This window comes from Lygodium microphyllum, chromosome 16 (genome assembly GCF_053477565.2).
Source record: "Lygodium microphyllum isolate KBCC chromosome 16, Lygodium_microphyllum_v1.1.10, whole genome shotgun sequence".
Taxonomy (NCBI): Eukaryota; Viridiplantae; Streptophyta; class Polypodiopsida; order Schizaeales; family Lygodiaceae; genus Lygodium; species Lygodium microphyllum.
The window spans coordinates 57,493,094-57,516,734 of record NC_141150.1 but is presented as its reverse complement, the minus strand read 5'-3'; the positions used below and the strand labels follow the sequence as shown (position 1 = coordinate 57,516,734).

General features: G+C 40.4%; 1 protein-coding gene across 4 annotated transcripts; it reads right to left on the bottom strand.

The window, feature by feature from the left end:
- Nucleotides 1-4,508: 4,508 nt before the first annotated feature.
- Nucleotides 4,509-23,149, bottom strand: LOC148022865 (polyamine oxidase 7-like). Of its 4 annotated transcripts, XM_087695791.1 has the most exons (12): nt 23,016-23,149; nt 22,672-22,878; nt 22,048-22,297; nt 21,379-21,525; nt 20,495-20,556; nt 20,059-20,240; nt 19,767-19,910; nt 19,532-19,681; nt 9,329-9,583; nt 9,050-9,131; nt 7,050-7,213; nt 4,510-4,728 (listed from the first exon to the last, which is right to left on the bottom strand). In XM_087695791.1, the coding sequence occupies exons 2-12, from the start codon at nt 22,808-22,810 to the stop codon at nt 4,639-4,641; spliced, it is 1,665 nt and encodes a 554-aa protein (XP_087551917.1). In that variant the 5' UTR covers nt 22,811-22,878; nt 23,016-23,149; the 3' UTR covers nt 4,510-4,638. The 4 variants fall into 4 exon arrangements, with proteins under 4 accessions (XP_087551918.1, XP_087551917.1, XP_087551920.1 ...); XM_087695792.1 differs by having other exon boundaries at nt 4,509-4,728; nt 7,050-7,201; nt 22,672-23,117; XM_087695794.1 differs by lacking the exons at nt 22,672-22,878; nt 23,016-23,149 and adding an exon at nt 22,552-22,659.
- Nucleotides 23,150-23,641: the final 492 nt, after the last annotated feature.

Genomic DNA, 23,641 nt, shown 5'->3' with positions numbered 1-23,641 from the left:
AGAGGGAAGAGGGAAGAGATAGGGAAAAAAGATTGAGAGAAAGAGAAAAGAGAGAGAGGGAGGGTGAGAAGAGAAAAAAATGAAAATAAATTAGATAGAGAGAGAGAGAGAGAGAAATAGCAAAGAGAGAATGAAAAAGTAGAAGAGGGGAAAAAAATAAAAAAGAGGAGAGAGAAAAAATAGGGAAGAGAGAGAGGGAGAAAAAAGATCATGAGAGAGAGAGATGAGAAGAGAGAGCAAGAGAAAAAGGAGAGAGAGAGAGAGAGAGAGAGAGAGAGAGAGAGAGAGAGAGAGAGAGGAAAATATGGGAAGGGAAAGGAAAGACAAAAATGAAAAGATAGAGAGAGAGGGAGAGAGAAAAAAATCAGGAGGGAGAGGTGAGAGAGAGAGAGAGAGAGAGAGAGAGAGAGAGGAAGGTTTGACTTGAACTTTAAACTTTGTGAGGTCCAATTAGTACCAACTTTGTGTATAGATAAAATTTTATAAGTTTGATGCATAAAAAAGTTTGTATGTAAATCTGGTATTTTATATTACAAATTTTATAAATCACTTTTAGTTTTACATTTGATGTGAGAGAGAGAGAGAGAGAGAGAGAGAGAGAACAAAAAGATAAGAGAAAACAAACTAAGATAAAAGGCACAAAGAGAAAGAGAAATTAAACATAGGAAATTAGGGGGGAGAGAGAGGGAGGAAGAAAAGTTTAAAAAAATAAAAAACAAAGAGGGAAAAGACGAGAGAGAAAGAGAAAAAATGGATTATTGAGTGAAGTTTCCTATCACTCCATGGCAGCTTTGCGCTGAAGTTGCCGCGAAGCAGCCTATCGTTCCGCGTGAAACGCTAGTTAGAGATTAACCTAGAAAAACAATGCAGTACTCACATTTATGAAATTGAGAAAAAACAAAGCACTAAAAAAGTGAAATAAAATTGTCTTTTGAAGAAAAGCTAACTAGGATCAACAATAATCTAAATTGATGAAAAAAATGAGAATGCATTGTCTCTTTAAATAGGCATATTAACACACACACACACACACACGCGCGCGCGCACGCACGCACGCACACACACACATATAACACCACCCCTAAGGTAACCACAATACAATGACATGTTACATTAATGAAAGGAGAACAAAGAGGGTCATAACTCCCCTATGTTTCAGGGAAATATCAAGTATGGGTAGTAGATTACAAGTTTGGTGGTCTATAAGGCCAACCTATGTGAGGAATTTGCATGCCAAAAACCTAGTATGTGAAAAGGCCCTTTCACCTCCTCATTTTGCAATATGAATCACCTTGCAATCTCACCCATTCATCTACCTTTGAGTATGTGAATGATCTTTATCCATATAGAAGTGGGGGTCTATGAGGTGGAAATATCCTATTGCTTTATAGCCTCATTATATCTCATTATCTAGATGTACAAACTAGTGATGCTACCAATGAGCTTCCATGAAAGGAACGACATGCAATCCACTGTCTTAGAGAGGTTTAGAATGAGATGGCTTGGAAGTCCCCAAAACCACAAGGTGGTCCCTTGTCCACTACCCATGATATTGCTCCCTAGGTCACCATCATGGTGACTCATGTTGCAATCTAAATCAGCTTGGAGTTTCTCCCACTCATCCACTTTTGATTATGTGAATGATTTATATCATCCATATAGAAGTGGGGGTCTATGAGATAGAAATATCCTATCGCTTAATAGCCTCATTATATCTCATTATCTAGATGTACAAACTAGTGATGCTACCAATGAGCTTCCATGAAAGGAATGACATGTGATGCACTTTGTCTTAGAGAGGTTAAAAAATGAGATGGCTTGGAAGTCCCCAAAACCACAAGGTGGTCCATTGACCACTACCCATGATATTGCTCCCTAGGTCACTATCATGGTGACTCCTTTTGCAATCTAAATCACCTTGCAATCTCTCCCACTCATCCACCTTTGAGTATGTGAACGATCTCTATCCATATAGAAGTGGGGGTCTATGAAGTGGAAATACCCTATTGCTTTATAGTCTCATTATATCTTAGTATCTAGTTGTACCAACTAGTGATACTACCAATGAGTTTCCATGAAAGGAATGACATGCAATCCACTTTGTCTTAGATAGCTCTGGAGTGAGATGGCTTGGAAGTCCCCAAAACCATAAGTTGTTCCTTTGTTTATGACTCATGATATTGCTCCCTAGGTCACTATCATCTCATCATGAGTGCTATGGAATATCAGATTTAAAAGCTCTTTTGAAGACTTGCTAAGCCCTAAGGAAATCTTTGCTAATGATAACTCCAATCTTGTTCGTGTAGATCAAGACTCTATGAAGGCATTGTTGGGTGTCTATGACTATTTCTTTGAGCTCTTGGGTTCTCTAGTTAGTGCATCCAAGATTGACCTCATTTACTTGGGACAGGAGGAGGTCCCGAACTAGGCCAAGCAACTAGGATTTAAAATTATCTTGTCTAGGTAGGCGTTCAAATAGTTGGGGTATCCACTTGGTGCAAACCTCACAACGAAACTAAGAGCTAGTTGGCTAGAGCCAAAAGTCTGGTCCCAAGTGGATCCATGGAAGGATAGGGAATTATCTTCTCAAGGAAGACTAGTGGTCACTAAAACAATGATTATATATACTATTTCACTGGTTTCCTTTCGTGTCTATCTAAAGGCAAGCATGGCTAGAGGACTTGGACTCCTAAGTCTGAAGGAGGGCTCGGCATGCTAACTTGGTCCATAAGGCTTCTACACTACTATTTGGCTCGTTTAAAAGGATGGAACATCGTGAAGCATTGGCTTCAAGTTGCAAATATTAAGGAATCGTGGTGCTCAACCCAAATTGGTCTCACCCCCTCTTTGACAGAGCATCTTGTAGGATTAAGCAATCTTCAATTGAATAGAGTCTTGTGGCTACATGGCATGAAGTATTGGACAATGCTAGTTGGGCAAGAGCACCAGATAGGTGAGGTAACTCTTCTTTGAAACATCTCATTTGGACTTTCAAGCATGCATATGACCCTCCTTGTAGACGTGGTTGGGAAGAGTCTCAAATGGCTAAGTCACTCATAAGTAAAGGAATTTGCTATTGAGAAGACATTTGGGACCTAACGGGGGCCGGTTCTAACGGGGGCGGCTGTTGCTTGCCCTTTTGCTCTTTGTTGCGGGTTGCTCTAACGGGGGCCGTTGCCCTTCTGCTCTTTGTTGCCATGGTTGTGCCTGAGAGGTTGGTTGAGGCCCCTCCTGCGGTCTCCCTCTCTGTCGTCGTTGGTTGTAAACGCCCCGAACAACGTAGTATGCTTAACAATTATGATATTCGCTTGTTTTCGAGATTTAATATAAAAGAGAATGAATACAAGGTTTTTTGGGAAATATGATGGCATGTTGATTATTTTTAGAGACAAAGGCACCAAAGTTGAGCACTCTTGGGGCTACTACAATATGATCAGAATCTAGTGGTACATGAGGTTTGGAGACTCAGAAATGAAGAGCCTTTAGCAAGATTAAGGCACTACTTGTACCTCTAAACAAGTGGCAAAACTCAAGGACAGAATCTTAGTGGCTTTGAAAGGTCTCAATGTGGCTAATATAGCCTTTTGGGTGTTTTACAAGGGTCTCTCTTAAGGTTTAAGGTCTTCCTTTTTTTGGTTGTGACCTTGAAGACTAATTCCTATGGCAATGTTCATATTTTCTTATTTCATTAATATTAATCATTACACTCATTTTTTAAAGATGAGGGTCCGGCTTGCACCTTAGGGGTTGAACATTGTGGTGATTTCTAAGGATTAGACCATGCACATTGTGTGATAATGAAATATCCATATGGTTTTACTTTAAAGTTTCAACACTTCTTTCTAAAAATCCAAAAACCAATAGGAGTGCTTCATTATATACCTGAAAATCCAACAAACAAGATATTCATTCATGCATGATCTTTTGAAAATCAAGAGCATTCAACAATCCATAGGATAGGGTGTTGACTTCTTATCATTAACATTTGTTCTTTGAATTTTAAAGTAGTGTTCTACTAAACTAATAATAAAGTGACTTTTGTGAATTTCTTGAAAGGGGGCCTTTAAATTTTGGAACTATATTCCTTTCCTATTTGAACATGGCACTTTTACCCTAATTTCTCAAGGTATGATTTGTTTGATTGACTATTTTGTCATATTCTTATTGGCTATCATATCCTAATTCCTTGATGTGGGAGTTTCTTCTAAACTTAGAAGATACGTGCAGCTTGATTTGTTCTTTTCCTTTGATTTTGTCACAAAAGGTCCACTTAGCATTACCATATGAGAAAATTTGCTATTTATTATTGTAACTTTAAGCCTCAAGAGAAATGAATGAAGTAAAATTGCTAAAGAGATGTTGTTGCAAGAATTGAGTTCTCTACCTTACTGTTACCACCTATGTTGTATCTATGTGATTTTAAAGGTTAAAGGGAACTTTGGTGGATTTACTCAAGCTACTTAATGTTTCTTTGTGAGAGAGCTAATGGTAATATGACTCAAGTTGTTAGTTTTCATAAGAAATAGACCTCATTTTTTTTAGCTTGGGATTAAACATAAGGTTGTATTTATTTTGTCCATAAAAGATAGAACTTCTCAATGATGATTGATTAGGATCATACATAGAGTTCATTAGCGATCATGCATGCTTTCCCTTGCATTTTCTTGCTAAAGCATCCTCCAAGGCACTGAGAGCCTCAACATAAGGTTGCCTAACCTTTTCACGCTCCTACATAAGAAAAGAAGGAAAGGTGCAAAAAAGTTTAGAGTGAGCATAGTAGAGACTAAACCAAGAAAACCATACAACACTCATGTTTATGAAATTAATACCAAAAGGAAGCCCAATTTGACTTTAAAAAGGGAAATAAGACTTGCTTTTAAAGGAAAACTAATTGAGATAAACAATATTCCAAATTCATGAAAAAATGAGATTATTTGTTCTTTAAATAGATTTGTGAGTGCGTGCATGCGTGCGTGCGTGCGTGCGTGCGTGCGTGTGTGTGTGTGTGTGTGTGTGTGCGTGCACATACATGTGAAAATCTTTAAGAGTTTTCTACACAACTATCTTTGAATCTTGCAAGAAGGAAACAAAAAGGTAAGGACTCAAGTCAAGGACTTCTTTGCTCAACCCCTAGTAATAATAATACCGTAGATAACGATGTCTAGTTAAATCAAGGTCACAAGAAGAGGACATTCTATTATTGAGATCGTAATGATAATCACCCCTACGGTAAATACCACAATAGAGATGTTTCATGAATCAAAGAAAAAACAAATAAGTCCACATGTCCCCTATGTCCTTTGAGAGAAATATCAAGTACAAGGTAGTAGATAACAAGTTTGGTAGTCTATAAGGCCAAATCGTGTGAGGAATTCATGTGCTAGAAAACCTAGTATGTAAGAAAACCCTCTCACCTCCTCCTTTTGCAATATGAATCACCTTGCAATCTCTCCCACCCATCTACCTTTGAGGGTGAGAATGATTTATATCAATATACAACTAGGGGTCTTTGAGGTGCAAATATGCTATTGCTCACTATCTAGGTACCAAGTAGTGATGCTACCAATGAACTTTCATAAAAGGAATGGCATGTGATCCACTTTGTCTTAGAGAATTGTAGAATGGAATGACTTGGAAACCCTAAAACCACAAGTAGGTCCCTTGTCCATGACCCATGCTATTGCTTCCTAGGTCACTATCATCTTGACACGAGTGCTATTGAATATCAATCTAAGGGTGCTTGTGAAGACCTTTTCCACCCTACGGATATGGATCATTAGACTAAGCTACTAGAATTCTACCAACACTCATCCAATTGTCTAGTAGACTCCCATGGCCTAACAATGAAAAAGCGAGATCTTCCACAGCCTAAAACGAGTCTCCCAATCTCCTCAAGAGGTCTGTCAAAAAGGGCTCAAGCACCAATGTTGGGTGTTGAAGGATAGTTTTAATCCTAGTAATATAAATCTCCTCTCCAATCTACTCATGGATTGGGAAAAATGGATGTTTGAAGCCCTATCTTGAGACATGTTTCTCTACAAACTCACATGGATGAGCTCATCAGTAGCCTAATTGCTTGGTAACATCCAAATGAGGAGATGCACTGAGGCCGGTAGCCCCCTATCCCCCAACCACACCTAGCTAGGTATGCAGTCTTTCCCTTGTTGCAGAAGCTCATGATGTTGTCATAGTTTACAATGTGGGAACTATAGTGGGAATTTGTCTAGAACTTCTTGTGGTACATTCTCGACATTTAGGGTCTCGAGCTCTTTGGAACAGGTAAGAAAGTGCTGAGTGGTTGAACTGAGCTGGGCTACAGCCAACACGCTAATATAACTTCCAGGCAAGCATTGATGAGCTTTTGAAGTCTCTGGCATATCATCAGGCATACTCTCATTCAATGCATTTGGATGCCTCTCATTGGAACCTTCCTTTGGTCATGTATAAATTATAATCCAGCAGATTGTTTTGACAAATTGTTGGGTTAGCTTTTGGAGTTGTAAGCTAAAATACTACCCAATGACAGAGCCAGTGTTGCCCTCCCAAAGTGAAAAAATGTTGATTATGTTTTCCTATCTGCCTGTAATGTCTTTACTTTCAGTGGAATGTCCACGTTATTAGGAGAAGTTAATCTCATCATTTTAGAATGGTTGCTTCCTGTAAGCAAGGCAAAAGAACATTCTTGCAAAGGAACAATATCTTTTTCCACAAAAGAAAGTAATAATGTACCTTAGAAGTTCCTAGTATTTCAAGAGAAAGCTGTGGCTATTCTTGACCCCAATGAACGTTAAGCTTTGGCTTTTCTTGATCTTTATCAACATTCAAGGCATTCTTGAAAGGTTAAGACAAAAACATTCTAGAACTGGCTAAGCTTTAGAGTCTTGCAAGAAATGCTCGTGTCTAAATGGACCCACTTTATATATTCACAAACATTAAGAACACAGCAGACACAGAAAGATACATAGACATGGACACAAGATGGTTGGATGATCAATTGACAGCCCTAGAGTAAGGATTGAAAACAAGGGTGTGGCAGGCAGACAGATTACCTTTTGAACTTCAATGCAACAAGACCCTGTGCAACTTGTTTTGTTGAATTGATGGTTTCCCTTTTCAGTAGCGTTTCGTTGTTCCCATGGTAAGTCATCTGATGTTATCTCTCCGCATTTCCCATGGTTTATGCAGTCTAGTACTGTATTAGCTGTAGCAATACCTGGAGATAAACAAATCAGCTCAAGATATTATAAAGAATCCTCTAAAATAAGCCAAAACAGACTACCACATGGAACTAATGTAGGTATGCAAACTAATGTTGATCTTCTTGCTAAAATACTGTCATATTTATGTGCATGCCTTGTCATGGGCTACTTCAGTGTGCCATATGCTCAAATATCAGAGGAGCAGATCTAATGTGTTGAGAAATGATGAGCAATTAAAGAAAAGGCTGAGTGAGATTCACTACCATACTAGCCTAAACGATCCCCTTCATGACCAGCACCCCCAATATGTCTAGCAATGGTTTTGTCTCCAGGTGAATACAGGAAGAATTTCACCTCATGCAAACACTAGCTGATGCAGTCGACTCAGACTCTCGAACATCCACACATGGAGGTCGGAAGAGAGAAGGATAAACATTTGAAGGTACAGAATTGAGGTTCTGATTCAGAATCATTCTTGCAAATTAAATTGAACTTTATAATGGAGGGCAGTGGGTTATTTGTAACACTGAAGATCAATAATGGCCGACAACAAGTCCTGATAAAGATCATAATTAATGACAATAGATATCCTACAGTTGTGCCAACTGCTGATCTGAATCCTGTGAAAGCCTAAACATAGGGAAAATGGCAATCCTTTATTCTTCTACTTGTTGATAATCCTTTATGTACTCTTGATTAGGCTCAACCAGTTGTAAGGAGGTCAAAGGAGTTTGGTACAGAGAGTGACTCACTTAAAGCTGCATGGCTTTGTCCATGGGCAACACAATATCAGTAATTGGAATCAACAGGGTGTTTTTCCACGTTGTCTTGGTTTTAGACAAGGCAAGCAAATTTACACTACTGATGACACCATTAGAAGTATTATCAACAAGGACTTTCTCATTACTTTGCTTTAGGGTTTGATTTGCTCCTACAATGAGCTCATTCAAGATGTAGGCACCTTCTTCCATAAATTAGGGATTCTACACTTACGTACACTGCCACATGTATCAGACTGTAGGCCTCCTCCCTTGAGAGTGTCGGCTTCGGAGATGCCTATTTCATGTGTATGGGAGTTTTGTACTACTTTCACCCTAGATATCTCAAGGGAATTTGAGACTAAGAGATTGAGCTGACCACATAGATGCCTTATTTCAGAGTTGCAATTGTCACAGGCGTGCTCTTCTTGGTGGAGTATTAGAATGAGCCAATCCACCAATATCAAGCAAGATAAGCCCAATGTACAAATACTTGTTAGGATGTTTTCTATCAGCCTTGGTTTGAGATCATGAAAGATGATCTGGTTCACTTTGTTGTTTATCTGACATTCATTCTTTCCACATATGCATTTCTAGGATATATAGCATCGAATAATGGTAGTTCCAGAAAATATATGAACACGTGCTAGATGGCATTCATTTCTATCCTTCGAAATCAAGCAATAACTGCAATGATGCTAGTTCAGATGTGTCAAGAAATGGCTTCCACAGTGCGATTTTACACACAGTTTTACATAGGTCAGTCATCACTTGTAAGTAGTTAGTAATCTAATCCTAGCTTGGTAGAGATGCTCTAAAGGCCGGTAAGTAATCTCTATCTGTATCAGCACTCTTATTATGGAATGGTTCACTGGTTATTGATGTGTTAGGAATCAGCTCCTGAGATCACTGGCGTAGTATCTGAGCAGTTTCATGCAGTTATTTTGATGTATAAGAGCTACATACGATGCTAATGTACTTTGTATTGATCCACACTGGGCTGCTATTGATGGGGCATTGGTCTTCTAATGGTGGTGTCTGCACACTAGAAAGATTGTAATCAAACAGACAAGAAGTCAGCAATCAACTTACCAGCCAGATAGGCACCATGCACATAACCATTGAACTTCGCACTTGTATGCTCGCCAGTAAAATAAAGTGGGCCGATTGGAGCCTACAACAACACAGTATGGAGTGTAAGGAAGGGGGAGCGGTAATTGGTAAGGATCATTGCATATGAAATGGAATTATGAGAGCAACGAATTATGGGGTATCAGATGAAGGTGAATGATCTATAATTGACAAAAGAATTTTGTGTGTGTGTGTGTGTGTGTGTGTGTGTGTGTGTGTGTGTGCGCAACATATGATCACCTTCATGCGATCAAAATCTGCTTCTGAGACTCCGATGGGCCAGTTTGTGTAGCTTCCTCCGAACAAGCGGTTTTTCCACCATCTTGGGATGAGTATCTGTTCGGCTTCAGGGATGCCCTGCCCGAATATCTTCCTCAGAACCGCCATCGCCTCAGCTTTTGTGACTTCATCAGGCTGCTGCTCAATTCTTCGCGACTCGTCGTCTGAAACCGCCACAAAGAGAATGTGCGATCCGGGAAGCTCTGTTTCGAGATGCTGCGAAAGGAATAATAAAACCGGTAAGGGACAACATACAAAATACTACCTTCCTCTTTCTGAGTTCCAATGGACAAGATACACACTCCTCTGAATACGCATAATTTACAAAAGGACGTTTAAGAATGTTTATGTTTTGTCAATGTAATCATTACTTTGTGGTGGTGGTGGTGGTGGTGGTGGTGGTGGTGTTTAAACCCCCTCTCCCCCTAAAAACACAGCATCCTACTAGTAGGGCTATAGTCAAGTGGGGTTTTGGTAGCCCCGCACAAACCCCACAAACCCTTGCAAAAGGTGAGGTTTACGGCACGGCTAGTAGGGTTAATAGTCCATAGTGATTCCTAATGGTTCAATAAAGGCAACACATACTAATATTATGGATCCCATTTGCTCTAGAAGTGAAAACTAATGAAGCAATGCATTAGGAACTTCATTTGATTGGGAAAAAAGATAGGCGCTTAGCAGGGATAAATTTTTCATGGGAAGTCATTGTTCAATCCAAATCTATAGGTGGTTTGGGGATTGTTGATTGAGATTGTCAAAGAAGAGCTCTCATGGCTTAGCTCTTTGTTAAGAATATTCTTCTCACGGTGCGTGAAGGCATGCACGAGGCCACAACTTTGCATATCGAAGGATATTACTACTTTACTTGAAGGGCTATTAACTAGTGGATAAGAGCTAGAACTCTTGGGAAGGGTTTTGAGGTTAGGCCTATAGCATCCATTAATTGAGCCCGAAGATCTGTTTCTTGTGGCATTTACCATGTAGCTCTGGCTTGTGTTGAAGAGTTATAAAGGTTAAATGACTCCTTAAGATTGGACTCTAGCCACACCATGGGACAAAGTAGCCATCTCTCCTGTGGAAGGTCTAACTTGTGGTTAACAATATAGTCTTCTTTTTTTTTTTGTCTTTGGGCACTAGTTGCACAATATTCAAGCTTCAAATGAGATACATGTGAATCATTATCGTTGGTCCCAAATGAGATGTCATATGTTGCACCTTGTTGCATGATATCTTATATACCACATTAACCTCCATGGCACTGTACCACTAAGGTTTCTAATCCATAACAAGATTAGGTTATTGATTTTTGGAAAATTTACCAATATTATCCTACTTTATTGTCAACTTTTTTGAAATTCCCTTAAAATCTCATAACTTCCCAAAATACACTATATCTTACTAGTTGACTTGCACTGAAATTTGTATATTCTTTTCAATATTGAGTTTTACACTTGTGTCTTAAACAAAATCACCACAAATAGCCTAACAAAATTATTTTGACTCCATGATTCGTGAGATCTTAAGCCTAAATAGTGAATAAAAGCTTATGAAATGCGGTGCATTGAGTAGTTTTGGTAAAATATAAGGGAATTCTAGGGATTCTAGCCAAAATGGAGGGGTATAAGGGAAACTTCAACCAAATACAATTGAGTTATAGCCAAATTTGAGGGTTACATATGGGAGTTCATGACAGACATATTTGACATGGAATACCTGAAGTCTTTAACTTTTCGATTAGGTGTTTCCTTTTGGGCTCCAATGGCATGCTTCTTTGGGAGGAATTGGTGTGATTGAAAAAGAAAAGTAACGTGCAATAATTTCCTTTTTCAATCACACCAATTCCTCCCAAAGAAGCATGCCCATTGAAAAAAAACAAGGAACTCTTGTATTAAGTACATACATGAATAACTCTAAGATGTCATAATGACTAAGCATGCCTATTTAAAGGAATAAGGAACTCTTGTATTACTACATACATGAATAACTCTAAGATGGGTCTTGCATTGAGGTACCATCATAAATAGGTTTCAATCCCCCAAAGATGGCCTTATGTTGGACCTTTTAATATTTTAGGAGAGTTAGGAGATTGAAAGGTGAGAAGGATCAAAGCTTGCACTCGAGAGCTATGGTGGGAGAGCAAGAGCAAGAAAGAGAGAGACAAGAAATGGAAACTCCAAGAGTCATAATGTGTGTCCGGGCCTTCCTTTATTCAAATTGTTACTAAAAGAATAAAGAATAAAGTGACGGTGACGGGCACCCACCACCTGCAGTGTGCAGTGGCGGTGACTGTCAGTGTAGTAATACACGGGCGGCTAGGCGGAGGCGCCTTTACCCCCAACAACCTCCCACTTAAAGGCGAATCTGCCTGAGTGAGGAGTGAAAAGAAAAAGAAAAAGACAGTACAACATGTACACATGTACAACAGGATGAGAAAAGACATCGTCTCATCCCACACCCATCAACCTCTTGAGGAAGGCAAAGCGCTCTGTAGAGAGACTTTTCGTGAGTAGATCTGCAGGATTCTGGTAAGTCGAGATCTTGACAAGATCAACAGACTTGTCCTCAACGACCCCACGTTTGAAGTGATACCTCACCTCAAAGTGTTTCGTCTTGGCATGGAAGACCGAAATCTTGGCTAACTGAATAGCACTCATAGAATCCGAATGCAGTGTAGGGATAGCATCAATACCAAGGTTAGCAACCAAACGACGCAACCAAATGGCCTCCTTGCAAGCCTCAATGGCTGCAACATACTCAGCCTCTGTAGTAGAAAGGGCCATGCATTTCTACACCCTAAACATCCAAGAAACAGCACCTCCAACATAGGTGAATACATTGTCGAAAGTGGACTTCCTACTATCTGCATGTCCTGCATAATCAGAGTCAGTGTATCCCACGACTCCTGTATCCTGGCTGCCATAGCATATGCACATATCTGCAGTGCCCTTCAGGTACCTCATGATACCCTTCACGGCATCCCAATGCTTCTTGCTAGGTGTAGCCATATAGCATACCACAACACCAAGTGCAAAGGTAATATCTGGACGAGTGGCTATCATGGCATACATAAGACTGCCCACTGCAGATGCATAGGGAACCTTGGCCATCTCGGCTCTCTGCTCATCTGTTTGCGGACAATCAGCCTGTGATACCTTCACATAAGAAGGCAATGGACAGCCAATAGGCTTTACATCCTGCATGCGAAAGCGCTCAAGGACTTTATGAATGTACTCCCTCTGTGACAAGTAGAGGAGTCCCTGATGCCTGTCGCGTCTAATGCGCATACCAAGTATGTGAGAGACCTGTCCCAGATCTTTCATCTCAAAGCTCTTCTTGAGCTGAGCCTTAAGAGCATCTAGCTCATCATGAGCTTTCCCTGCTATCAACATATCATCCACATAGAGTACCAAAATCAATAAAGAACCATCACGGGCTTTCTTCGTGTAAATACACGGATCCATAGCACTCCTGCTGTAGCCTTGTGACTGCATAAAGGTATCAAACTTATGATACCACTCCCTAGGTGCCTGCTTCAAGCCATAAAGACTTTTCTTCAATTTGCACACTAGATGCTCCCTGCCAGGTTCTGCAAAGCCCTTAGGCTGCTCCATATAAATCTCATCATGCAAGTTCCCATGTAAGAAATCCGTCTTGACATCCATCTAGTATAAATCCAAGTCAAACTGAGCAACCAAAGCCAAGACTAAGCACAAGGTGGTCATCTCAACCACAGGAGAAAAGACCTCATCAAAATCCACACCATGCTCTTGCTTAAAACCCTTTGCTACCAATCTAGCCTTTTATGCTAGCTTGGGGTGTCCAGTGGTACCTTTCAGCTTGTACACCCACTTGCATGGCAAAGCCTTCTTGCCCGTAGGCAAAGAAACCAAATCCCAAGTGTCATTTTTATGCAAGGAGTCTATCTCATACTTCATAGCCCTCTCCCAGGAGTGGCTATCACCCCTGTGCATAGCCTCATCATAAGTGAAAGGCTCTCCTGCATCTGTAACCAAGACATAATGCATCAAGGGTTGAAATCTATCAGGTGGACGTCTGTCTCTAGTAGACCGTCTCATGGCAGGCTATGCTACTTGCCCAGCTGCCTGTCCAACACCCTGACCATAAGCATCTACTGCAGCTGTAGATTGTCCAACTAGCCGTATAGGAGCTCTCGGCTCCTCCTGAAATATGACCCTGCGGATCTCAACAACTCTCTCAGGCTGCCAATGCATCTTGTCTTCATGGAAGACTACATCATGACTGCTGATGACTTTTCGCACCTGCAGATCCCAGAGATGGTAACCCATCTTGCCTGCATCCCCATAACCAAGGAAAATGCATTTGACACTCTTAGGATCCAGCTTACTTCTCTTGTCCTTGGGCACATGGCAAAATGCCTCACATCCAAAGACACGGAGATACGCATAAAAGGGAGGTTTTCTAGTCCATACCTCCTCTACAACCTGGAAATCCAAGCCACTAGAAGGTGATCTGTTTATGACATGCATAGTTGTACTAACTGCCTCAGCCCAAAAGCTCTGTGGTAGGCCTGTACGGCTAAGCATATTGCATACACGCTCTTGGATGGTTCGATTCATCCGCTCAGCCAAACCATTCTGGGGGGGTGTAGGGGGCAGTCAACTAACGCTTAATACCCCTCTCATCACATAACTGCTCAAAATCACGTGAGACAAACTCACCCCCATTATTTGTCCTTAGGCATTTTAGTCGATACCCAGACTGGCAACCAATCCAAGCCATCTCTGAAACACAGCCAAGTCATCGGATTTCAGCTTAATGGGATAAGCCCAAACTTTCCGTGAAAAATCATCTATGAAAGTAACAAAATACTTTGCACCACCCATAGACTGACAAGGCATGGGCCCACAGACATCCGAATGTACCAATGCCAAGGGCTCACTCATGCATGGCCTACCAGACTTCTTATGCGTAGACCTAGTCTACCTGCCATAAAGACAATGCTCACATGAATCAAAACATGCATAATCAAGGGGCGGTAAGTACTACAAACCAGAAAGCATTTTCATTCCCTTCAAAGACATATGGCCCAAACGGGCATGCCAAAGAGATACATGTGGGATAGAACCCACAAACAAAACATGATCAATGGAAGAAGCGGATACAATCAAGGGATAGAGGCTGCCAGCCTTGGCACCTCTCGCAATCACAAGTCTGCCACAAGTGATCTTTCATGCAGAGTCTCCAAAAGATACATGATAACCTATGTCACCAAGCTATCCAACTAACATGAGACTACGTGTCAAACCAGGTACATGACGTACATCCTGCATAACAAAACTGCTGCCAAAAGGAAACTGCAGCCTAACATCACCAATGCCCACAATATCAAGAGAGTTGTTATCACCCAAGCGCACAGAACTCGAAACAATATGGTATGAATGAAACCACTCTTGGCAAGATGTCACATGAAAGGACGCACCTGAGTCCAAGAGTCAATACTGTGTATACATAGAGTGTATCTTTGTCATCTGCGAAGTACTAGAAGAAGCTACAAGGATATAATCATCCTCAACATCCTCGGGCTGTATAACATTGATCTCTTCAATTTTAACACTAGACTTTGCAGGCACTATGCTACGATCAGAAGACTTATCCTGCACTTTGTCTTTCCCCTTATCTTTGTTCCTTTCATTGCATAGTTCATGGCATTGTGGCCTAATATGGCCCTTTTTCCCCAATGGTGACAAGTAACATCTGCATTCCTGCCACGGGATTTGCTACGTGACTTCCCACGAGACTTGGACTGAGATTTCTGAGAATCCCGTCCACGGTCACTGCCACTAACATGCTTTCAATATCCATCATTCCTGCCTCTAAGTGTCATAGCATGCGACACACGAGAGGCATCCAAATTCTTACGGTTAACCTCTTCCTACAGAAGAGCACTCTCAACATCAGATAATTTCAAGGTAGCAATAGAGGCACATAATGCAGTGTGGAATACATCCCATGACTCATTAAGAGTACCAAGCAAGAAAAGAGGAGTGACATCCTCTGCAAAAGTGATGTCCTGCGAAGTCAAGTTCTTGAGTATAGCATGGAACTAGCTCAAGTGAGCAGACATAGTCACATTCTCCTTCATGCGAAGATCCATAAGCTGCTTTAGCCAATACACCTGAGTCGTTGGACTTTTCTTGTCATAGAGATTCTTGATTTTATCCCACAACTGCCATGCACTCTGTTCTTTCTCAAATACATTGTAATGAACCTGTTCTGTGAGAGATAATACAATAGTGGACTTGCATAACTCATCAAGCTCAAGCCATTTCTCATCTGGCATAGTTGCAGGTGGATACCCGCTCAACCTCAAAGGTTTGAACAATTTTTGCACCAACACCTGCCAAATCTGGCTCTTCCAATAAGAGTAATTCGTACCATCAAGCTTAGTGATGTTGAAAATAGCATGATCAATGGACGAACTCGCCATAATGCAGGCTGGAAGACTGCAAACAGTTTAAAACTGCTTGCTGTGTACTGCAAAAAATGACCAAAAAATCACCAAAATCGAGAGAAAAATGATAAGAAAAGTGTAACCAAAGCTGCTACCCACCAAGTACTAGTGAAAGTACATCATTTCAAAATATTTCAGCATGAAAAATCCATGTCAGTCTGGAGTTATATGCTTGCTGTAATAAATGATAGCATGGTACTGTGAGAGATAATTGCTGACCAAATCACTGCACCAAGTCAAGAAATGACAGCCAAAACATGACCAGCCATAAACAGGCATAAATCAGCACCAAACAGTCATCAAGACCTTGAGCAAACACCCAAACATGTCACCAAAGCATCCGTCAGTGAGTAGGCATACCCCTTGGACAATAGGGCAAAGTATACATAACACTGGCAAGACCTGACACTAGTAGGTGTATGCTCACAAGAGTGCAAAGCCCAAGCTCAGGTCAAAAGCAACTCCAAGATATCAGTGCGCATGCATGAACCATGCAACATTTTAAGTGTAAGAGATCCCAAAGTCTCAAGTATCTGCAAAATGCTCAAAATAGCATAAACCTCCTGCTCAATGTCGGTCAAGCATACAAGATGCTCCCACTGGCTCAAAAGGCGGATAAACGAGCTCAACAGCTCAAGAAAACCAAGTCAAAGTACCAAAGACAGGTAACCAAGACAATGTCTCAATAGCATCCAAGGTCATAATGGAAAAAGCCAAGTCGTAACGGAAAAATTCAAGTCAATGTTCAATTGCTCAAGGGAATACTCAAATGAATGTCGAGGCGAGCTCAAACAGCTGCCATCCACAGCCAAAGCATAAAGCATTCACCAAGACATCATAACCCGTACTGGGTAGCCTAGGTATAAACCATGTCATAGATGAAATGCCAGTTGCAAAGAAGTGACAATCAAACCCAAATCGAGCTCTAATCTCAGCTCAAAATCATTCCAGAGCACAAACAAGACATGTGGCATAGTCCAAATACATCATGACATCATACCGAGTAGCCAGGAGCACCTTGTGACCAATAGGCATAACCCAACTATAGCATAAATAGCTTCAACCTTGAAGTTTTTGACAGCATATAACCTCTGTAAACTAAGCAAATCAGTGCTCAATCCAAGCTCAAATCCATAGTCAAACCATAGGCATACATTCCCGTATGTATAGGCACCAACCGGGCATAATTGGGCATCAAATGCCAAGACCTGTAAGCATAAAATTGAAGTAACAGGTGCCTGCCCTATTTTGGATAGATTTGAGATTGTTCAAAACAGTCAATGGCTGAGCTAAATCAGCTCCAAATGCATCTCACATAAGAGGCATAACATCCAGAAGTGATCCGGTATCAATAGACATCAGTAGAAACATCACATAAGCCATAAGCATACAAATACATGCTGTCTCAGACCTGAAATCTGTTGCAAAATATTCTGTCATCAGAATTTGGCAAATCTGACATCACCATCGCGTCCGAGCGTGCCGGAACCCCAAGTTAGACTCTTACCTTGCCTGAATCGGGTTCTGAATGTCCGAGATATGACAAAAAGAGTGATTTTTGGGCCAGATTTTGAAACAGGCGCAAAAAAAAAAACGTGAGTTGGCTGGGGGGCCGCTGTCCCACGTGTCAACAATGGGGCCCAAAGGGGACACAAATGGGGGGGAAAAGAAGGCCTACACCAAGCCTCAACAAGCCTTGATAGGCTGGAAGCAAGATCCAGGTGAAGGAAGCTCCAAGAGGTGTGAGCTATGGCTGCCCACAACCTGTGAAAACCCTGCTTAACTAGACCTGTGGACTGAAGTAAAACTCTGAAATAATGAAGCAATACCTCAATGTCAATGCCCTGATGGTGCCTCAATAGGTTGGGAAGAAGCTCGGGAAGCTGGGGAGTGACGGGAGCTCAAGAGAATGAGCTATGGCTGCCGGGAAGGAGACCCAATGCGAGTGGGGAGTCGATGGGAAGCTGAGAATGCCACGAGCCAAGCTCAAGAGTCGGGAAGCCGTGCTCTGACACCAATTGAAAGGTGAAAAGGATTGAAGCTTGCACTCAAGAGCTATGGCGGGAGAGCAAGAGCAAGAAAGAGAGAGACAATAAATGGGAACTCCAACAGCCACTAAAAGAATAAAGAATAAAGTGACAATGACGGGTGCCCGCCACCTACAGTGTGCAATGGCGGTGACTGGTAGTGTAGTAATACACGGGCGGCTAGGCGGAGGCGCCTTTACCCCCAATAGAGACCTTATGCACATGTAGCTCGATGTCCTTGTTGTTTCTTTTTCTAAATCCGTGATAAGACACACAATGGATATAACTACAAGTTGTCTCCACCATTCAGTTTCACATGGTATTAGTAGAGATGGCTTCAATAGTTGAGAAGGATGGCAAGCTTATTAGGGAGGATTTGGATCAAACAAAGTATAATGAATCCTGCTCAAAGGGTAAGAGTGGTTGCTCAACAGAGGTGGTACATAGATCGTGATCCAAGTAAGGGAGCATTGGTTGCATTAGGCATATCTCATGAGTCCCTTGAGAGCTTATAGTTTGATTTGAGATAGTAGTTTGGAGGGACCACTTCATAGAAAGGCATCATTTACATTTTGAGTCATACCACCAAACTGGTAAGAAGGGTTCCATAAGTAGAAATAGAGTGACCGTAACAATTGCTCAATAACATGTACAAGTCATTCCTTCACCATTTTTTGTTTAACTTCTTGAGGGGATCGGACAATGGCATCAAATCTAGGAATTCTCACTCAGCCTTTGGCTTGTGGAACACATCAACCTAGTACTTGGTTCCTTGCTTGGATTTGATAGGATCCTGATTTCTTGCACCAAATGTGGAGAGGTAGAGGAGATACAAAGACCATGCATTTAGGATTGTCCTAAGCATAAGAGGTTGCAAGAGAGATATTAGGTTAGTATTGAAAAGGCAAGATTAGGATGATAGCTTTTCTCTTTTTTCTAAAAACATTATTATAGTAACTTGGGGAGTAGTTGGTTAGGTCTCATATATAATTCACAGTTGTGGTTGTGAGGATAATGTAGGGGGCCTTTATTTTCATATTTAGGCAATAGTTAAGCAATTATTCCCCCATCAAGCTTCTCTCAGACAAAGTGGACTATATCACGGTTATCACACCAATTTATTTCCCTCAATGCATACACATGATCACAAATTATTCATTTGTGCTCTAAAAATACAATGTTTCAACATAATGATTGGGTTATTCGATGCATTCTAAGAGGTGACTTAGAAGAAGAGCATGAGACCTTTCATTTCTTTCCTTATTATGGGTTATGGCAACTATGGCTATTAACACTTTCTCAAGTGCCCCTTTAGCAACTTTTTCCTTTGGGAATAGCTAATATGATTGACCTAGAAAAGAGTTGTGCCTTGAATTCAAATTCATTGGTTCACATGGGCCTTTCATGCTTGCCAAAGGGCCTATTTGACATATGATTTGTTCCTAATATATAATTTGTGATGGAGGAGAACAAAGAATCAAAATCGAGCTCTTATAATTTGTGCTAAAACTTAATATAAATATAGGACTCTTTAAACACACATAGATGCACCCAAAAATTGATTCATGTGTAGGATACTTTGAGTATTATGGATGATAGATCAAAATCAACATAGCCTGTAATCACTAGAATGACTATGTATACCTGCCACATAGGATAATACCCTCTTTTATCATCTGCATACATGAAGAACTTTGTGCCAGGTCCCGTTGGCCAAAATGAGTAAGGAAACTTCAAGAATATTTTGGTAAAAATGGCCAAGTCAAATTGATAAAAAGTCTTGATTTTCCAATACTGCAAGATTTAAGAGAGACTATAGTAAATTAAAGTGAATTGTAAGAATAAAGTATGTAACCAAAGTAATAAATGAAATACTTACTGGCAAATCTGGTGTGTAAGTAATGAGCTGGCTCTTTAGGACCCCTAAACTCACCGACATAATAGCATACTTTGCATAATAAACAAAGTTGTCCTCAGTTGTAACTTTTACCCCATGCCGCGAGTACTTAACATTAGTCACCACCTATTGAAATTGATCAACTATATTAACGAGAGACATTAGAAAAGTAAAGAATTTTGGTCTCTCAAAAGATAAAAACACCTTGGTGGAAATGGAGTTAGATGATAGGATATGTTTTAAAAAAATGGCCACTTCAAGACAATCATCTAACCTTCTGTAACTTTACTCGTACATCAGTAATAGTTCCATTTTCATTCTGCAAGAATTCATTGGCCAGTTCGTGTAGGATGTGCACATAACCCCTAGGGTCAGCCACAAAATGGACATCCTCTCCATATTCAACAAATGTTGGGTATGGTTCTACATTTTTCAAACTAGTGACTCGAGGAGGCTCTGCAAATTGCATTTGCTCATGTCAAAAAATCCATATGTTATTTTCTATGAAAGACTAAGGACCTTTAATAGACACAATTGGAGAGTTTTTTTGAATCAAATTCCATGTATTGACATTTTTATCATTAAAAGCTTTTGTGAATGATAATTTTTTTGTCTCAAAATCTAAATGTTTAAATTTTGCAAGCTACTTTACATTAAACCTAGAGGCTAGAAATAAATATATTACAAGCCCTTGATGATTGGATACTGACCTGCAATCTCATAGTCAAAGTTGAAGAAGTCTATTGCCATATCTATAGGACTTGCTGGCACTCTGGCAACCCAAAACTACATTTAATAAGCTATTAGGCTAATTATCACGAGTGAAAATATTGGAGCTTACCAAAAAAAAAAAGAGAGAAAAACAAGTTCAACTGAGGTCTTAAATCTAATTGATGATGAATTTTTTGTCTCTTTATGGGATTACGGATAAGAGTGGAATAGAAAAATTAAGCAACTAGATCAGATATTGTTATTTGGTAAATTTGAAGTGAGAAGGGTCAAGTGAGAAGGATTGAACAATTAGATCGATCTTGTTCCCAATAGTATGACCATGATCAAAGGCCATTATGAGCTTAGTTGATTTTATTTAATGGCTTCACAAAAACAAAAGTGGTCTTATGTTCCATCCAATCGGTTAAATTTGAGATAGTAGAGACCACACACCCACATTTTATATACATATACATATATACATACACACATACACATGTGTGTGTGGGCGCGCACGTGCGCGAGAGTGGTTTGCATTGTTTGAAAATTTTATGACAATGAGGATACATACATTTGGTATTAAAAAATTTGTCGCATACCTTCAAGTAACTTTTAAAAATACATCATTAAATGTGGAGCATGTTGTCTATTAGCCTATGTGCAAAGGGGGTAGTGGAGCAAGGCACGGTTGCTTCCCTTTATGTATGTATGTATGTAGAGAGAGAGAGAGAGAGAGAGAGAGAGAGAGAGAGAGAGAGAGAGAGAGAGAGAGAGAGAGCCTGTAGCTAATATTTTATGTATGTATGTATATATATATATGTATATATGTATATATATATATATATATATAGAGAGAGAGAGAGAGAGAGAGAGAGAGCCTGACGATCCGAATATGCGCTGCGCAGTCAATATAGAGATATCCTCTTCTCCATGTGCTTGCATGGATGTACTCAGAGCAAGGGTGAAATTATACGAAGCTGTTGCCATGTCGAATCGAGGTCCCACCACCGACTGAGGAAGCAATTTGCCTCTGCACCAAAATCGTTATAAGTTGCAAGCCAGCCATGCCTGCTTAGTGCATAGCTTAAAAGCATCAGTCTGTATTAAGCAACAATATATAGTGTCTGCATGCTATATATGTAGTGCTAAAACCAGATTAAAGAAGAGGAGAAACCACTCAGGAGTCTCTGTCAATGTATCTACATGCATGATGTCAAGTATTGAAGACGATATGTGAGCTATCATGCAGTAAAGCTGCAGTCTGTATTGATACGAATAAATAGCTGTGTCTATGTCAATTGACATTATTTATTTATGTGTAGAATATATTCTAAACTGTGTCAATTGATCTGTTGTCTATCTTGAGAAAATACACAGAAACAATAGGATAAATGAATCTGTATTGACACAAATACAGAGAGCCTTTGTCAAAATGGTGTCCATGCTTAGATTATTTGCAAGAGGTTCAAGTACTGAAGAATTAGAGACACCATGTTGGATGAGAGAGAGAGAGAGAGAGAGAGAGAGAGAGAGAGAGAGAGAGAGCACATACTCCTGGTCATAGATGTTGAAGCTCACATTGCTGTAGTCTGAGTAGAATGTGCGTAAACCGTGCTTTTGGGCCAATTCCCAGATGGGGTTTACATGCTCTCCTCCCACACCTTCCACCCAGTTAGCACCCAGTTCTACAGTGTAGCCTGCAAACTTCTCTTGGTGCAATCTGCCACCAACCCTGTCAGTTGCTTCCAAGATCAGAAAGTCCTCAATCCCATGCATGGAGAGCGTCTTTGCAGCCATGATTCCTGCAGAAGTGCATTGTAGCTGACAGTATGTCATCCTATCTTACATGTATGTCAAAACTAAATTGTAATAAAATAGGATAAGCAGTTCTCAGTGAAGGTTGTGATCACCCAGACACGCATGGCGGTCATGATTCCTGCAGCAGCAGCAGCTAGTCTGCCATCCTATCTTACATAGCTACTGTGTCATACTGTACTACCTTACGTTTATCCATAGACTTAATTAGCAGTACATTGTAGCTAGTTTCCCATCCTACCTTACATCTATCCATAGATTTTATTTGTAATCATACATGGCAGCCGCCCACGTTATGGTGACCCAGTCATACATGGCACCAGCCACCCAGGTTGAGAAACCAAAGCAGAGCCACAGTTACCTGACATTCCAGCCCCAATAATAATGACAGTAGGAATTTCCTGCTCAGAGCTTGCATATTTTGCAGTGACGGATAGAATCACAATGCAGACTGACCAATACAAGAGACCAAGGGATGCATTGCTAGTACTGCTCGCCATTGCTACTTGCTACCAAGTCAGCTAGGACTAATGGGGGCCTTGCTCCTCTTAGAGGGAATTAAGATGAACTGCATGAGGAACAGGAGTTTAATATGGCAAATGAAAGGGTGGGGAAAAAGCAACTTATAACCTGCATCATGCAGCAACTAATCATTACTGAAAGCCAGCTAATCATACTCAAAGGCAACTAATCTTTAAGTCTTACAGGCTTTGAGAGTGTCTTAAGTTATCATGGCCAAGAGCTTGAGATGGGGTCCTTTCCTAGGAAAGGTTCATGTCATCATTGTCATGGAAGAGGTCCTATTAGGCTATAGGTGGCATGTATGATTAGTGGGGATGATGGCAACACCTTATGTATGGCATTGATAGGATTATAAAGCCTTGACTACACTTTGATGAAAATGAAGTCTAGCAAGTAAAGTGAGAGCAAATTTTTGAAAAGGAGTGAAAGTTGAAGAGTGTGACATGCATAGATCTTTTTGAAGTACTAAAAGTTGAAGAATGTGCCACATGAGACTAATCTTACTTTCAAGACTTCAAGAAAGTCAAGCCATTCCATGGCTAGTATTTAGGTTTATGCTCCAAATGATTTTGCTTGATATAAACCTCACCTTTTATATACTAAAAGACCAATCTAAAGGCCTAGAATTTCGCTAGGGTAAGGGGTTTGCAACCCCTTAGATGAGGTGTCAATTTATGTTGTATATGAATGTGTCTCTCCACTTCTATTTTACAAGTCTAGCGATGGGAAAATTGACAATGGCCTTCCATATGATAGAATCTTTTAAAATTTTTGGAAGAGATGAAAATATGATTTAGTCTTGTCATTGG

Coding starts and splice junctions, on each gene's coding strand:
- LOC148022865 (XM_087695791.1), bottom strand. CDS start 22,810: ATGGCGAGCAGTACTAGCAATGCATCCCTTGGTCTCTTGTATTGGTCA. Junction 21,526..22,047: donor TTCAACATCTATGACCAGGA/GTATGTGCTCTC, acceptor ATTTTGGTGCAG/AGGCAAATTGCTTCCTCAGT. Junction 4,729..7,049: donor GTTGCATTGAAGTTCAAAAG/GTAATCTGTCTG, acceptor TTTCTTATGTAG/GAGCGTGAAAAGGTTAGGCA.